This window comes from Psammomys obesus, unplaced genomic scaffold (assembly GCF_907164565.1).
Source record: "Psammomys obesus unplaced genomic scaffold, mPsaObe1.curated_primary_1811, whole genome shotgun sequence".
Lineage (NCBI taxonomy): Eukaryota > Metazoa > Chordata > Mammalia > Rodentia > Muridae > Psammomys > Psammomys obesus.
This window is the reverse complement of record NW_026585895.1, coordinates 48,318,351-48,335,725: the sequence shown is the minus strand read 5'-3', so window position 1 is coordinate 48,335,725 and position 17,375 is coordinate 48,318,351. Positions and strand designations below refer to the sequence as shown.

General features: G+C 49.5%; 1 protein-coding gene across 1 annotated transcript in view; it reads left to right on the top strand.

Annotated features, from left to right (window-relative positions):
- Positions 1 to 17,190, top strand: part of Eeig1 (estrogen-induced osteoclastogenesis regulator 1) — a 32,698-nt gene extending 15,508 nt beyond the window's left edge. The window contains exons 2-11 of the mRNA XM_055600269.1: positions 6,397 to 6,517; positions 6,748 to 6,777; positions 8,586 to 8,702; positions 10,974 to 11,020; positions 11,158 to 11,315; positions 12,562 to 12,666; positions 12,749 to 12,965; positions 13,424 to 13,545; positions 13,640 to 13,709; positions 14,752 to 17,190. Of these exons, the coding sequence (XP_055456244.1) occupies positions 6,397 to 6,517; positions 6,748 to 6,777; positions 8,586 to 8,702; positions 10,974 to 11,020; positions 11,158 to 11,315; positions 12,562 to 12,666; positions 12,749 to 12,965; positions 13,424 to 13,545; positions 13,640 to 13,709; positions 14,752 to 14,797 (1,033 nt within the window). The 3' untranslated portion in view covers positions 14,798 to 17,190. The remainder of the gene's footprint in view (positions 1 to 6,396; positions 6,518 to 6,747; positions 6,778 to 8,585; positions 8,703 to 10,973; positions 11,021 to 11,157; positions 11,316 to 12,561; positions 12,667 to 12,748; positions 12,966 to 13,423; positions 13,546 to 13,639; positions 13,710 to 14,751) is intronic.
- The last annotated feature ends 185 nt before the right edge of the window (positions 17,191 to 17,375 follow it).

The following is a 17,375-nucleotide window of genomic DNA, read 5'->3' as shown; positions in this document are numbered from 1 at the left end:
AGTGGACTTGTTTACTTTTTACTTGAGGTGAACAGTGAGGAAGGAGTGACTGCAACAGCCCTATGCAGTGGGCATGCCTCCTCCCTTTCAGGCTTTCCTTCCACTGTTCCTATTGCTGGAGACTTCCTTTTCTTCCATCTTTACCCAGCTGACCCCAGCTTTGAAACCCTGGCTCTGAACACTGTCCCCAGATGTCTGTTCTACTCTGTCGAGTGGTCTTTAGCCCGTCTTCAAAGATACTGGCAGCTGCCAATTGACTCTTGTGTAACATGTTTCCCACTCTGCACCAAGACAGTTAAGGAGGTTCACTCCATGCCTGCAGCCAGTCTCCATGGATACCTCACAGAGGTTTGCTTGACAGATGGGTATAGGTGCAACAGTCTTGCTAAACCAGTTTGTGTGGCTGCCTGGGTTAGGCAGAGGCAGGCAAGGAAACAGACTGGGAGAGTCCTCAAGAAGAAAGAGATGCAGAAAGTCTGGAACATCCGAGACCACTGTTTTGTGGGGCGCTTACTCTATTTTAGGACAATTCAAAAATAACTGCATGCTGGCCACAGAGGCCACAGTGGGTAAAGGGCTCACCCTGTCTCACTGAAATTTGCACGTCTAATTGTATATCTTAAAGCTAAAAGCAAAACCTGTGTCTTTAATTACCTGTCCTTGGCAGTGGCAGCAGGGCGCAGGGATGCGCACCCTGAAACCCCAAGCTGGGAGAGCTGACTGCCAGCCTTACAGCTGGTTGCCCACATCACTCAGCATATCCCCACTTGGCAGTGCCTCAGGTGGGTAAGGGTGGACCCTGGCCTTGAATCAGATACTTGTGGCTCAAATCCCTTTGCTTGTAACCACCCTAATTTAATTACCCTTTCCTTTAAATTAGGAGAACTACTCTTAGACAAAAACAAAGTAGCCCCAACAACCCCTCACCTGAAATGTTGTCAGGCTTGACTGGTCATCCCTTCCTTCTGGCCATTGTCCTTTCATGTTAGTATGACTAGGCCAGGTGTCCAGGGAGCTGGCAGTTCAGGTGTCCAGGGCCCTGGTTGTCTTGGGACTAGGATGATCTCTTTGAGCCTTGGTTTTTGCCGTTTTAGTTATCTGGGGCTGAGAATGCTAAAGGTTTGTGATTTTACATTTGCCGTTGTCTGGGTGTATCCCAAGTCATGTTATCAGGGCAGGGAGTGGGATGTGCACTGTTTACATTTTTAAAAAGGGTTAGTTATTATTTATACAACAGTCTGCCTGCACACCAGATCTTATCATAGATGGTTATGAGCCACCATGTGGTTGCTGGGAATTGAACTCAGGACCTTTGGAAGAACAGCCAGTGTTCTCAACCTCTCAGCCATCTCTCCAGCCCCGCTGTTTACATCTTAAGTATAATTTGTCTTTTCACTTTTTGATTTCCATGGTTGGTGGCCCACTATGCTCCTGATGAATGGAATATATATTGGACACTGCTGTGCATGGCCCTACGATACCCTAGCAGGCCCAGTCTCTGCCTTTTTAGCACCTCCAAGCCCATTGAGGTTGCAGGTGGTATTACAGTAGTGCTCAGCTCTCAGCATTCTTGATACTCCAGGGTCTCCCAATATCAGAGGGGCTTCTGCTGTTCCCCAGAGGGCCTCCTTTTCTTCCTTCCTTCCTACCTTTCCTCCTACCTCCCTCCCTCCCTCCCTCCCTCCCTCCCTCCCTTCCTCCCTTCCTCCTCTCCCCGCCCAAGACTTTCTCAGTGTAACAGCCCTTGCCATCCTGGAACTCACCTTGTAGACCAGGCTGGCCTCAAACTCACCGAGATCCACCTGCCTCTACCACCACACCCAGCCAGAATGGCTTTTCTGCCTCTGACCTTATTGTTTACTCCCAAGACTTCTAGAGGAGTTAGTTTCCTTTACCCTGGCAGGCATTGTGAAAATTTACAGCCGATATTAGCAGCTCAATGTAGAAATAAGGAGCTGGGGGTTTAACTCAGTGGTGGAGCACTTGCTTAACATGTGCAAAGCCTTAGGTTCAGTCCTTAGTACCACCAACAATAAGAGAAAAGAAAAGGGAAGAGGCTGAGTGTTGTAGTAGAATGTTTGCCTCTTACTCATAAGGTCCTGACTCCATCTCTAGGAGGGAAAAAAAAAGGACACAGTATCTCCTCCCTCCTGTCCTCATCTGTAGTTTCCATACACTAAAGTGCGTAGTGGTGGCCCTCATTTGCCAAATGAAATTGTGAGCATCTCTTCATTGCACTGCATTTTAAAACTAATGAAGATAATGTATTATAGAAGCCCTTCTGTATCTGGCTTTTCCTGCTGTCCTGCCAATGAGCAAGACTACCCTCCTTCCCTAGCTCTTTTTTCTTTTTTGTGGTGGTTTTTTTTTTTTGTTTGTTTGTTTGTTTGTTTGTTTTCTGAGACCCAGTTTCTCTTTTGTAGCCCTGGCTGTTCTGGAACTCTATAGACCAGGCTGGCCTTGAACTCACAGAGATCTGCCTACCCCTGCATCCTGAGTGATGGGATTCAAGGCATGCACCACCGCTGGCCCCCCACTCCCTTAAACAAAAAAAAAAAAAAAAAAAAGGACAGGATCTGATTATGTAGTCCTGGCTGGCCTTAACTCAGAGACTCAGAGATCTACCTGCCTCTGTCTCAAGAGCGCTGGGATTAAAGGCGTGCACCACCGAGCCCTACTCAGTCCCCTTGTCTTTCTCCATCCCCAGGGTTCTTCTATAGCCCTGGCTTCCTGGAACTAGCTCTGTAGAGATAATGAACTGTCTTTTGCCTACTGAGTGTGAGGACTAAAGGTGTGTGCCATTTCGCCCACCTTTCCTTCCCTTCCCTTCTTTCTACCACTTTCTTACACTCTCTCACAATGGAGCTGTTCTTATGTTTGCCTAACTATAAAGGCCTTGGCTGCTCACTCTACTTTCGCACCCTCACCCTGGGTAATTTGGGGCCAAGATTCCCTCTCTTTGTACCACTTTGCCCCCTTTGTTCCTCAGTATACACATTGGCCACATTCCTACCTCAGGGTCTTTGTTGTTGCTACTCCTACCCTAAAAGGTGATAGTGGTCTTCATCTGAAAGTGTGTGTGTGGCTCACTCTCACCTCTTCAGTGTTTTTTGGCTTGGTGCTATTTTCTTAAGACCTTCCTTAGCTACCTTCCCTCACGTCTCTGTTTCTCTTGACTGGTCACTGCTCACCTCTTCCCATTCCCCTTTAACACCTGGGACATGCATTACCTAGTTTTTCTGTATCTCTTACCCACTGCCAGAGTAGCTGCCTCTCAAAAGCAGGAATTTCTGCCTGCTTTTGTATTCTTACTTCTCATTTCTCCATCCAGAATTTTTACAAGTGCCTAGCACACTGTGGGTACTTCAGTTTATACATTTGAAGTGAATCCAGCTTAATTCCTAAACCCAGCCAGAACAGCTCCTGTCCCAGTGGTCATGGCTGCCCTTTTGACATCCTCAGTCCTGCCTCTGGGCCTGAGTTCTTGTTCATCTCACCTCTGCCTGTCTGGAACCTCTGTTCTTCCATAGTGGCCTATTTCTGGTAGAGTGCCTCTAGCCTCTATTGTCCTGCAGATCTGTGGCCCAGGCCTTGGCCTGGAGTTGAGAGTGCAGCTCTAGAACTTGGGTGAGCTTTGCAACATTCTACACTTCATTTTCTTCATGTGAAAAGTAGACAGGGAAACAGCCACCTCTATGTTGAATTGTGGAGTGGGGGTAAGGCAGGTACTCAAGCAGTGACCGCTACTGTAGTGTTTCTTACTCCCTTACTGTGACCCCCAGGGTCGGCCCTGCCAAGGCTGCCTGCTGCTACTTTTTCCCAGAGGTAGTGACATGTACTGATGGTACAGAACCTTTGGAAACAGAAGGTGGCCCAGGGCTGATCCCATAAACCCTGCCCTGCTCAGCTTCCTGTAGGAGGGAGCATGCCTGTCACCTGAGCCTGGGAAAGGCTTCACATGATTTTGCTCTGCCTGGCCTGGCAGGGTTGACAGGAACCACAATTGTGCCCCAGGCTTCCTAGCTGATATTCTGTGGCAGTCTCAAAGGAGGGGCAGGCAGTTTGCTATCAGCCTTTGTTCCCAGACTCTAATCCTAATTCCTCTGGGTGTTTCAAGTGCCCTAACCTTCCTGCTTCTGCAAATCTCAAGCAGCTGCTCCTACTCTTAGATGTGCACACATGGGGGAGGGGAGCTGAGGGTCTACACAGACTTGTTCCCAGGCCTGTCCCCTATTAGGCTCAGGCCTCAGTTGCTTAAGAATGACTCTTCTCTACCTTTCTACTCTCTGCCTATGTGTCTGTTCTCTGCTTCCATCTAAGCCGCATCCATGGAGGCAGGGCAGCCAGGAGCAGATTCTGACTTCCTGGCTTCACTAATGTCCATTCCTCACCCCACTGGCCATCTTCCTTGATGTTTCTGTTTACCAAGCACATTCTCATGTGGGGGCCTTTGCTGTTCACCTGAGGTACCAGTGTTAATAAGGCCCATTTCTAGACACTTACCTCAGATAGCAGCTCTGCCTTATCTCTGCCCAGCTCTCACCTTCCTTGCCCTGCTTTCCTTGTCTGTATTTATCAGATGTGCTGTGCATTTTGTTTCCTGTTCTACTGACAAAATTCACATACATAACCCATCTATTTTGAGGCATGTGGTTCAGTGTTTGTTTGTTTTTTGTTTTTGTTTTTGTTTTTTTTTTTGTGCTAAGTATGGAACCCAGGGCCTTACACATAATCAGCAAGCGTTTTTTTGTTTTGTTTTTTTCCCCACAAGCCAGTGTTTTTTCATATTCACAAGGTTGTGCTCTCATCACTGTGGTCATCTGCAGACCAGTTTCATTACTGCACCAAGAAACCCCACACATTAGCTGTCAGTCTTCATTTCCCCAATTCCTGTCCCCTGGCGATCACCAGGCTGCTTTCTATCTTGCTGGATTTGCCTATTCTGGGTATTTCTTACAAATAAAATCCACACTAGGCTCTTCCGTGTGCCTGGCTTGACTTAGCAGTAATGTGTTCAAGGTTAGTAGCACTGTGTAATGCCTCATTCCTTTTATTACCAAAGAAAACGGCAGCTCATGAGCCGACCACAAGCATTTACCCTTACCATCAATAGGTGTTTGGTTTGCTTTTGCTTTCTAACTACCGTGAACAGTGCTGCTTTTGGTGTGGATGTAGAGCTGGTTTTGTTGGCTGTGGACTTCGCAAGTAGAATGTCTAGGTTATGGTAATGTGGAACTGCTGGCCTCACAGGCCACAGGGCTTCAGTTGCTAGGTTTTCCTGCTTTTTTGTGCTGCTGAGTCAGTGTGACAGTCTAGGGCTCTCATTCTAAAGCTAGACAGCCTGGATTGCAGCCTGCTTTTTGAGTCCTGCCCTCAAAATCTTGTTGGAGCCCCAGGGTCACCAACTATAAAAGAGAGTGGCATAGATTCACAACCACCCAGGCTGCCATGAAAAGCAGGCAGTGCCTGACTGAAGCCCTGTCTGACCTTCACCCCAAGTCTAAATCTGGCAAAAAAAACCTGTTTATCTTCCCTCAGGGTGTGGGAAGGTCAGCTGTCTGTCTGATTATCTGTCCAGTTAGGTGGGGTGCACTGAATGGAGGTACTGGTACACACTGCCACCTTCTTGTGCCTGCCCCTTCCTGAGCACCAGTTCTGCAGGGGGTTTGGGTAGGGACTCTAGTGGTGCCACAGCACAGCTCTCTAGGCCGTGCAGTGCTCTCACCCCACATCTTGCTGAGCCTTCCACAGCAGCTGGATGAGGTTTAGGTGAGCTGCTCCCAGAGTTCCTGTCATGTAACAGCCACCTCATATGATCACATTCTGAGGCTAGAAGGCTGGAATCCCACCTTGTTTCTTTGTAGACAGAGGAGGCTGACAGGCTTTCTCCAGCACTCCGAGCAGGCTGTGTTAACCACTGGCTTTGCAATTCTTTGAATGGTGCCTGGCACCTGGGAAGCAGCATGTAGCATTAGCTGTTGTAGAGGAGTCTGGCTGAACCCAGCTGTGGGCGCAGCAGCCTGGTGGGAGGTCTGGAGAACTGACTTAGCCTTGGTCTCTTATCTCTACAGTGAGTCCATCCTGGGAAGGCTGAAGTGAGAGTCACATAAGATGGCCAACAGGAACCTGGCAGGGGCTGATAATGGGAGCATAGGAACACCCAAGGTCAAGGTGGGGGAGTAGCATATCAGTGGGCCCCCTAAAGGCTAGCTGCCGTAACCTTTTCCTCACCCAATGGCTGCTTTTTGATTTTTCGTTTCATGCTGTGTGTTTATAATCATGAAAACACTGGCAGCGAGGCCTTTGCTCTGTCTGTGGTAGGACTGGAGTCAGGGTTGGTGCTCCACATTAACCTCATGTTCACCTGTCCCATGTTCATTTATCCTGTCTCTGCAGGGAGGAGGTGCAGGAGAACTGTGTAAGGTGGCGGAAGAGGTTCACCTTTGTGTGTAAGATGAGTGCCAACCCAGCCACAGGCCTGCTGGACCCCTGCATCTTTCGAGTGTCTGTGCGAAAGGTGAGGTGGGTTCATGTTACTGAGCCTAGGCACTGTGAGCTCAGAGCTGAGGGTGGGAATGGGACTGACTGACCAGCAGTTTTAGGTCCCTTTCCTACCATGTCCACTCCAAGGAGAAGTGTGAGTTATCATTCTGCCCCCTTTATGTTCTCTCCTCATGGTACTTTGGGGAGATCTCTGAGAGGTCAGGGTTCCCTAGTCATGCCTGACATGTCTTCCTCTCTCTACAGGAGCTGAAAGGTGGGAAGGCTTATTCCAAGGTAAGAGGGCCATTTAAAGGCCTTAGTTCATTCGCACCAATTCCCTTCTTTTTTTTTTCTAGGACTTCACTAGTCAGGCTAGGGATTGGTTAAGAGCTTAACAGAGATCACCCAGCCTCTGTCTCCCAAGTGCTAGGATTACCAGCTTCTGTACTTTGAGTGTGTGTTGTGTGCGTGTGTTGCTGGAGATTAAACCCAGGGTTTCACGAATACTAGACAAATACTCTGCCACTGCCCCTGATTTTCTAAGGAAAAAAAAATATGCAAATGACTTAGATGGAAAGTGAGTGCTCTGTGCACGTGTGCTTATAAATAGCAGTTGTTCAAATTGAGGTACAGATCTGCCGCTTGAGCTTTTTACTTACCCAGTGTATCATGGGTATCTTTCAGGTCACCTGAGCTTTCCATATTCTTTCTAGTGGCAGCAGTGTCCCACCGTGTGGCTGGACTCAGATTCAGCCATTCACTGCTGTTGTAGAGCAGTATCATCTCAGGTTTACATTAGTGCCTGTCTTGCACCACCTCCTCCACCCCTGGCTTCAGCCCTAGGAGTAAAACCCTTTTTTATGGGAAAGAGTGGGTGATGATGGCCTAGGTTTGAATGAGCCTGTTTTGGCCTCCATCTAATCTCTGGGAGACTCTTGGCTAGCCCAGCACAGGGGGGACTGTACCTTCACCCTACCTCTCACCCAGATACCTGAGATAAGGGTAACCTGGGCTTACGCATCCCAACTGCCAGGGCTCCAGAAGCCCACAGCTCTGCATGCCTGCCCTAGCCCAACAATGGGGGTGGGGGTAGGGAGAGGTACAACTGTCAGTGTGCGAGTGTCTCCTGTTTACTCATGAGTAAGAACTGCCAGTTTATAGCCAAGGAGCCTCCAGCCCACATCACGTGCTGCCAGACCTTTCCTTGCTGTTCCATAGCAGAACCTCATCTTGGGCTTCATCGTGTTATGCAGATAAGGAAACCAATACCTACAAAAGGGCTGGACTCTAAAATGGGGTCCCTCTGAGTCATTACAAGGGTTCATGTCTAAACCCAGTGTTTTGTTCCTAAAGCCTGTGCCTCTAAATGCTGCAGTAGAGACTTGTATGTAACTGGGATAAATATATGTAAATATACATATATAAAACATCTAATTGGTTTGCTACCCAGGTGGCCCCAAGCTTGGCACCCCCTCACTTCAGACTGTCTCCTCTGTTCAGGCAGACATGGATTCCATTCTTCCCTTGCCCTCGTGCTGCTACTTTGCCCTTTTTTCTGTATCTCTCTGTCTCACCTGCACACATCCCAAGAGGAGCTGTCCCAGTGCCTGGGTTCATATCCTTATGCTACACCCTTTACTCTTCCCTCCACTGGGGACTTCATGGGGATCCTGCCCACTCTGTAGTATCTCATCACCTCACCCTGCCACCAAGTTCCCACGGGCCTTCCCTTCTCCTCTGCCTGCTCTTCTGTCAGTTCCCGACAGCATGTCCTTGTTTCCCTGGGAACAATGTGTCTGTGTCACAGACAACAATGTCCTTTCATCTCAGGCACACTGGCCTTAGTGCACCCTGGGACTCCATACAAAGGGTGCTTTGTGCTACTCAGGGATGTGAGCTCCTTGATTTGCCACATTGGTGCTGCTGACCCAGGATCCTGTCCTTGAGTCCTGGTTATGGAGCAGTCAACTGGGGCTGTGGGGTGGACTTGCCTCCCTCCCCTCCCCTTCCCTCCTCATCCCACTAAGTTAACCCTTCCGGTGCATCTTTTGCCAAGTACCCGCTCTCACTGCAGCCTCTGACATTTTCTTTTCCCTTCCCAGCTGGGCTTCACTGACTTGAACCTGGCTGAGTTTGCAGGCTCAGGCTCCACCGTCCGATGCTGCCTGTTGGAGGGATATGACACCAAGAACACCCGCCAGGACAACTCCATCCTCAAGGTACTAGGGCTCTGCTGCCTCTTCTGCTTTACAAGGGGAAGATACAGTATAGCTCCTTATCAGAAAATACAAGTTCTCAGAGATGCTGGGAGGAAGTAGGCCACCTATGCATGTGCCTGTCTTTTTCTGTCTTGTGACTGTAACAGCAAGCACAACCTTTGCGTGTGGTATTTGTTATTAGCTCCAAGTTTGAATACAGGAAGTGATGACAACAGAAGTTTCATCATTTGCCCTAGGTCATCAGCAGAATTGGTAGTTAATCCCCCTAGTCATTTAGCTGCACAGCCCAGCTCCTAATTGTTGCCTGTCCTGATCTGAAACTTCCTGGCTCCTGGTGAGGTATCAGGGAACAGAAGTGATGTTCTACCCATGTGCACCATGTAGGGATGGTATTCTGAGGGCTCCAAGGCAATCCTGCCCTGCTGGCTGCACAGGTTTTTGTTTCTAGTAGCCCAGGTAGCTTCTTTTCCTCGGGCAGCTGATGATTTGTCTTCTTAGGAACAGAAATATCCAGGTGTTTGCACCAGCACACCTCTTGGTCTCTGTCCACATCCTTTTACAGGTTGGCCAAGAAAACAGGTTTGCCTAATACTATGTGTGAACTGATCTAGGAGTCACCAGTTGTGTCTTTTTGCCCGGCACAGAGTTGGGCATGAGTTAGTTGACAGGACCTGAGAAACATCAAATATGTTTAGGTTTGTAGATGTGGTGATACTCTGTAGTCCCAAAATTGAGCCAGCAAGACCCTATCTGTCTTTGGTTGGTTTGTTGTTGGTTTTTCCAAGACAGGGTTTCTCTGTGTAGCCTTGGCTGTCCTCAACTTTGTAGACCAGGCTGGCCTTGAACTCACAGAGGTATGCCTGCCTCTGCCTCCCTGTGTGCTGGGACCAAAGGTATGTGCCTGGCTGATCCTATCTGTCTTTAAAAAAAAAAAAAGTTGACACATGCCTTTAATTTTAGGAGTTAAAGGTAGGTGAATCTACATGCGCTCTAGGGCAGTCAGGACCTCTAAGACCCTGTAGAAAGAAGAATGAGAAGGTCCAGACTGGTTGGTGCAAAGTCTTCCCCAGAAGGCCTGTGTACTCAGGACAGTGGAAGAGGCCTGGGACCAGGTGGCCTGGGGTTCAAGGCCAGTTCCACTATGTCTTGTCTGCTGAGCTTTTGGGAAGACAGTATCTTCTTAGTCTTGGTCCCCTCAACCTGCACCTGGGCCTATCACCTACTTTATAGGCTGTTATCATGGTCAATGGAATGATCCATAAAAAAGCCTGCGCCCTGAGGTTAGCCATCACACTGAGGTCATTGGTGGTCTGGGATCTGAGCACTCCTTTCCCATCTTGTTATTTCTTGCCTGTCACTCCATCTCAGCCCATACTTTGGGAAATCAGACTTTACTGTGTTGGGACCATTGGCAGAGTCATTGAGGTGGGTGCTATGTTGCATAATGGCTGCATATTTTACTTTATTTTTCAGGCGGTGGTGATGCACACCTTTAATCTCATCACTTGGGAGGCAGAGGAAGGCAGATCTGAATTTGAGGCTAGCCTTGTCTACAGAGAGTTCCAGGACAGCCAGGGCTCCACAGAGAAACCTTGTCTCAAAAAAAAAAAAAAAAAAAAAAAAAACAAAAAACTTCAGCTAGCCTCTGCTTGCCATGGTGGGCCCTCTAGGTATCCCTTTCTCCCTACAGGGCTCGACCCTGTTCCCCAACTTGAGGTTCTGTTCTCACACACCTGGGCAAAGCAAGTGTGAGTAAATGTGGCCCCTGAGCTCACAGCCCAGGTGGTTTATAATGCCAGCCAAATGAGCCTTAACACTCCTCCCTCCCTCCCTCCCTCCCTCCCTCCCTCCTTCCTTCCTTCTCTCTTTTCCTTTCTTTTTTCTTTTTCTTCCTTTCTTCCCCTCCCTCCTTTTTTTTTCTTTTTCTTTCCCTCCCTCCCTCCTTCCTCCCTCCCTCCCTCCCTTTCTTCCATCCTTTTTTCAAAACAGGCCTTTCCTGTGTAGTCCAGGCTGGCCTTGAACTCACAGAGATCTACCTGCCTCTGCCTTCTGAGTGCTGGGATTAAAGGTGTGTGCCACCACTCCTGGCTATTTTGTCACTTCTTCCACTGGGCTACCTACTCTGTCCTCCACACAGCTTACAAGGCTCACTGTGGACAGGTGACTATACCAGAGCCACCAGTGGGAAGGGACAAAGTTGAGATCAAAGCCCAGAGGCTGGCCTGAGCTGGGTATTAGCAGCTGGTGCTGATTTCTCTCCTCTGCCCATAGGTCACCATTGGCATGTTCCTGCTCTCTGGAGACCCCTGTTTCAAGACGTGAGTGTCATCCTGGCTATAGGTGGGGATGGAACCATGAGATAGATTTTTCCTCCCTCCAGACTCTGGGGTACCCCTGTCTCCATCTGATCCTGAGATTGGGGCACTCTAGTCACACATACCCTCTGTCCTCTCAGGCCACCATCTACTGCCAAGTCCATCTCCATCCCAGGCCAGGACTCCTCTCTGCAGCTGACATGTAAAGGTGGTGGAACCAACAGTGGTGGCAGCAGTAGCACCAGTTCCCTGACTGGGTCCCGACCCCCCAAGGCCCGGCCTACCATCCTAGGCTCAGGTACCATCTGCATTTGCCTATCTCTTCCCTGCCTGTGACGTCAGGTTCTCCCCTGTGCATCCTGTCCCAGGACGATGTTTATTAAGAGGAAGGTGCAGGCATGGTGACACCCTCCTCTTGAGGGTCTAGGCAAGGTCGCCTCAGCACAGATGCTGCCCTTGTGTACACTAAAAGAGGCAGAGTGAGATTTGAGGGCCTGTGGGCCTTAGCAACTGGTTCCCTGCTGTGTGTACAGGGCGTGTTGAGAACTTGAAGTCTACCTGAGTTGATGTGGTAAAAGCATATTATCTCAGTGTTGGAGGTAGAGCAAGAGGATCAGAAGTCCTGTCTACATAGTGAATTCAAAGCTCGCCTGGACTATATAGGACCCTATCTCAAAAAACTCTGGGGCATGGTGGTATACATCTTTAATTTCAGAAGTCAGAGGCAGGTGGATCTCTGAGTTAGAGGCATCTTGGTCTTTATGAGTTCTGGGTCACTTGCCTAGTGAGACTCTATCTCACAAAAACAGACAAAACCCTGCTTGGCTTCGGTGGGAATACGGGCAGAACTGAGTCTAGCCTGTAGCTTAGGTATACATTCTCATTTCTGGAGTGGAGGAGATGAAGAGTCCAGACCTTCCCTCGTGTGTTTGTTGGCAAGGCTGGGATGTGTATGTCCACAGGGCCCTGCCTAGTTCCACCTAGTTCCCTTGTGTTTATAACTGGGGTGTGCCAGGAAAGTATCCTTTGAAATGACCTGGAACACTAGCTATTGGCCTGTGTTGGGTCCTTGCCTGTTTCTGTCTTCCATCCTGCCTCTTCCTTTCCCAGATCTATCCATGAACCCAAGTTTATTCCAGTTTCAAGGTCCTTAGTATGCTATTCCCTGTGTCTGGAAGGGCCCTGTGCCTGCTGTCTCTCTGTCTTCCCTCCTTGATGTTCTAAAGGTCTCAGCATTAGGGCATCTCCTAGGAAAAGCCTTTCCTGATCCACAGACTGACCAGGCATGTATGTTATCCCTGCTTCACACCACTTACTGTGGTTGTAGATAAGTGGCTATGCTTTTGTCCTCAGAGGCCTGTGACAGATACTGTACTCAAGGTTCCAACAGCTGTTTGTGGAGTGAGTGACCTGGGTTGGAGGCAGATGGCTGCTCCTCTAGCCCTGGCCTTCAGTCTTGGAATGCGTCTCAGTGCTCCTCGGAAGGCTTGCTGGAAGGGGGGTTGCGGGTGAGGTAGCCCTTAGTGTATCAGTGCTTTCCCCAGGACTGCCAGAGGAGCCAGACCAGAACCTGTCCAGTCCTGAGGAGGTGTTCCACTCTGGCCACTCCCGAAACTCCAGCTATGCCAGCCAGCAGTCCAAGCTGTCTGGTAAGTAGTTAGGCCTTAAACTTGGGACCTCCCACAGCCTTGGGCCCCTGTAATCACCTTGCCAATATTGTCCACCCCTCAGGCTATAGCACAGAGCACTCTCGCTCCTCCAGCCTGTCTGACTTGACCCACCGCAGAAACACATCCACTAGCAGCAGCGCCTCTGGTGGCCTCAGCATGACTGTAGAGGGTCCTGAGGGCATTGAGAGGGAGCACCGGCCCCTTGAGAAGCCACCTCGGCCGCCTGAGAAGCCACCACGACCTCCACGGCCCTTGCATCTGTCAGACCGCTCATTTCGGTAAGTCCCCTTGTTTGGAACTCCCTGGTAAACAGAACCCTTCCAGTGCTCCCTGTACTTCTTTGCATCTGACCACCCAGGGTTACACAGAATAGACTCGCCCCAGTGCAATGTTTAACAGTTAGGAATTAACCAACTGTTGGTTGAAAAAAGCACAGCCATGGGCTAGGCACGTGCCCTTGCTTAGACAGTACTGCTATTTCTGATTTGTGTATTAGTCTATTGACCCAACAGTCCTTGTTTGAGCCTTAGATCCACTGCATAAACGTTTGGCTTCAGGCAGGCCGCTTAACCTCTTAGTCATGGTCTGTTGTCTGCCTGCCCCAGAAGGTGAGTGGAGGGCTAAATGAAGTGCAGCACGCAGTGTGCATAGAATGCTGCAGTGCTCTAGGTGCTGCTGGGGTTGTTGTTGCTACAGCTGCCACTGTCCTGTCACAGTTCTGTTCCTTTTCCCCAAGGCGAAAGAAGGACTCCGTGGAGAGCCACCCAACCTGGGTGGATGATACTCGCATTGATGCAGATGACATTGTGGAGAAGATCATGCAGAGCCAGGACTTCACTGATGGCAGCAACACTGAGGGTGAGCTGCCCACTCCCAGCCAGCTATGGTGACAATAGCCTCCAGAGGCTAGCCTTGTTTCTCTCAACCTGTGTCCTCCTTTGTGTCCCCACAGACAGTAACCTTCGGTTATTTGTGAGCCGTGATGGCTCCACCACACTGAGTGGCATTCAGCTGGCCAACAGGTGGGTGTTGCCTACCAGGTCCCCTGACCTGTCTTTGAACATTCTTCTTGTCTCAAGTGACCTTGGGCCTACCCATCATCAGAGCCCTTTGCTAACTGTCTTCAGAGTGCCTTCCCACAGGCCTTTGTACAGAGTAAGTGGCAGTATTTCTGGTTCGCCGGGTCTTTGAGCCAGTGAGAGTAATGTCCAGCATAGAGAGGTGTCCTGGGGCTCTTCCTTGTGTTCCTGGGAGCTAAGAACATGTTCTTTGAACCTCTGGATCCAGAGCCCAAAAAACTTTTGGATTGGGGGCGGGGTGGGGGTGGGGGTATCTTGTGCCGCTCTGCTGACCCCTGTTGGCGAGGCTAGAAATTACAGCCAGCAGTCATTCTGGGCTGCCCTGTGTGATAAAGACTTTCCTTACACCACTTGCAAAGTGATATGCTGAGAATTAGAGATTGGAAGAGGGAAACTAATCTGGTTTTTGTAAGATCAAAACAGTGAAGAGTAGATGCCTTCTTAATAATCTTACAGTCTTAATAAATCTTAGAGTCAGCTAGGGGTAATAGCACATGCCTGTGATCCCAGCACTGGGGGAGGCAGAGGCAGGTGGATCTCTTGTGAGTTCGAGGCCAGTCTTGTCTACAAAGCAAGTCCAGGACAGCCAAGGCTACACAGAGAAACCCTGTCTCCAATGAAAAACAAAAACAAAACAACAACAACAAAAACTTAGTCTTACGTCTTAATGAATCTTACCTGTTTTTTAATTTGTCAGATGACACAGGGCACAGTCTGTCCTTCCCAGGGATACCATGAGGATAGGAATAGTACACCCAGCTGTGTACACAGCTGATGTCCAGAGGGGATCAGGCATAGCTGTGGACCCCACCGACTCTGCTGTTTCTTTCACCCTGAACAAATGACTAAACATTTCTGGGGCCTCAGTTTCAGCCAATCTATAAGAGACTGTCAGAGTGCTTGCATGTGAAGTACCCACAAGGGCCTGGCCCAGGGGGATGCTCAGTAACTGGGGCATTAAAGGTCACTTTTCTCTACCCTACAGAGTCTCCTCTGGAGTCTATGAGCCAGTCGTGATTGAAAGCCACTGAGGGACCAGGTGTCCAGCTGAAGAAGGGTCCTCCATCTCTGGCACCTAGGCCAGTGGCATTCCTGGAGGAGCAGGAACCTGCCCTTTGGATCTGCTCTGCATTGCATCTGTGCCTCCTGCTACTCTAGTCACACCAGCCCCCAAAGCATCATTCCATTGTCCTCCCATCCACTCTGGAACCACTGGTCCTGGGTGCCACTATGAATATTGTCCTCAGAACCACTAGAAAATGGAGCAAGATGGAATTAGCAGGGACTGTCCTAACTGGATAGGATCTGGGCCCAGCGAAAGACACGTAGCTCCTTCATGTTGGGGTGCTTGTGGCTTACCCCACCTTCCCATGACCCACTTTAGGAGCAACAGCTTCAGCCAGGCTGACAGGGCCCTTGCTCCATTGCCCTTGCCCTTCAGAAGCTGGACCATCTCCAGAGTATTGCCACCTATGACCCTCTGCTTAGTGCTTTACCGTCCTGTCTCTTTATCCTGAGGAGATAAACCTGCTGGCAGCTTTCTCCTGGGAGCCAAGACCTCAGACCCTGCATTCCGGATTGAGACCCCACCTTTGTCATCAAATGATCTCCTGCTGCTCTGCAGCCTGCATTTTGCACATGCTTGTCCTCAGCACAGCCACTGGCCCTTGCTCTTCTCCAGGACTCCTGGGTGCTGTCTGCTGTGCAACTAGACCTAGGATACAGTAGCCCGGCTGGAACGTGGCACTGTCCTTTCCCTCTAATTTATCCTCAGCTCAGACCTGACCAGAGCCTAGAAAGGTCTGAGCATCATGGTGCCATCTGCTCAGGGCTGGGTCCTGAGCAGCTGGCCTTCCTGCAGGAAAGGAAGGGTGAGGTCCAGCTGTGCTGGGTAAGCAAAGGCCTTTTCCTCTGCTCTCATGTCAACAGATCTGGGCTGGGTTCCAAGCTAGAAAGGCAGTCAGCCAGGTGGGCTGTAACTGGATGGACTGCCAGACAAGCCTCAGCCCTCCTCTGGGCAAGGGGCATGCTTTCCCTGGGGAGACTAGCCTTGTGCCCTGTCCAGGCCTTCTCCTCACTGCCCACCTTCTTGGTACCTCCCTGACCCCCAGCACTTTCCGTCTGTCCTGTAGTTTGCTTGAAAGAGGGCACTGGCTGCCAGTTCCACCATGGATAAACTCCACCCTTTAAGTTTCACTCATTTTTGTATCAACCCAGCAGGCTGGTGTTTCCTTTGCCCTTTAGGTGTTTTCCTTTTCCTCCTGAGTTCACAGTTCTGTATCCCCTCCACCCCTAGCAAGGGTGGGGATAGGTGCCTCTGTTCCCCATTCCACCTGTACCCCAGCAGAGCTGGAGACAGGGGTGTATGGGACACTGGTTCTGTGGGTAAGGATGGCTGGACTCCCCAGGTCGGGAGGTTCCTTGCCCAGTTTTTGTCTTTCTCAGCTGGCAAAAGTTGGAGCTGTGGTCTTGGAACTTGCTGAGGTTGGGACCAGAGCATTTCTAGGGATTTTGTTGCCATTATTTTAATCACCTGATGACTTTTTTAAAAATGAATGTTAGAAGATGCTGCCAAGGCAGGACAGAACATGGCTAGAGAAGGTTCTGTCAGCTCGGAGAGTCCCTTCCTGCTCAGCAGGCAGGTACCTGGCACTTTAAGGGACGCTGACTGCTCTGTTTCTGGGTGAGATGACCCCCATAAGATGGAGAGAGCACTGTTCTTGTCTGTGACTTGCCCAGTCTGAGCATTATTTTGGTCTGGTTCAAAATTCCAGGTCTCCAAACACAAAGCAGTTGGTACTGTCAGGAAGACTCCTTCAAACTAAGAATCCCTGCCCAACCCAAGCCAGGGTCTGACCTAGATGGTCACTCCAGAAGTAGACAAGAGCCTGCCACATTCTCCTGTTCCAAGGACTGGGCAGAAAACATGGCCGTAACCAAATGAACACTGGCAGGAGCCAGAGGTTAAGAGCCTTTCCTCTTGAGCTCAGTGATTCCCACGGGTGCCCAGAGCACCTGGACTTCAGATTCTATATACAGAGGTAGAATATATTAGAGATATTTTTGGAAATGAATTGGTCTATGCAATGTCAGTTTGGAACCTTCTTGAAAGACGGTTTAATGTTTCTACTAGGGAGATATAAAGATCTACAATATTTTTAGGATTCTTTTCTGGTTACCCCACAACTGACCACATACTGCATGGTCTGGCAGGATGGAGAAAACTAGTCTTCCTCTGTGGGGAGGTGACTGGGGAGGATGGTTTGCTGTTGTTCTACTCCCCTCTTTTCTAACAATGTTACCACTGCTCCCCATTCCATGGGCTGTTTATATCTCTGTCTCGGCTTATAGTAGAAAATGATGTCATACGGGGAAATCAGCCTAGTGTCAAATGTTTGGATATTAAATGTTGATGTTTTTGTTACACTGTGTTTGGTGTTTCTTTTTCGTCTCATTACCATGTTGACTTGGGGGCCAGTAATAACAGAAGCTATGTGTAGGGTGGACATTCTGGGGAAAGTATACAAGGGCCAGGGTTCTCCAGGTCCTGGTCCTCACGTCCTTTATATATATATATATATATATATATATATATATATATATATATAT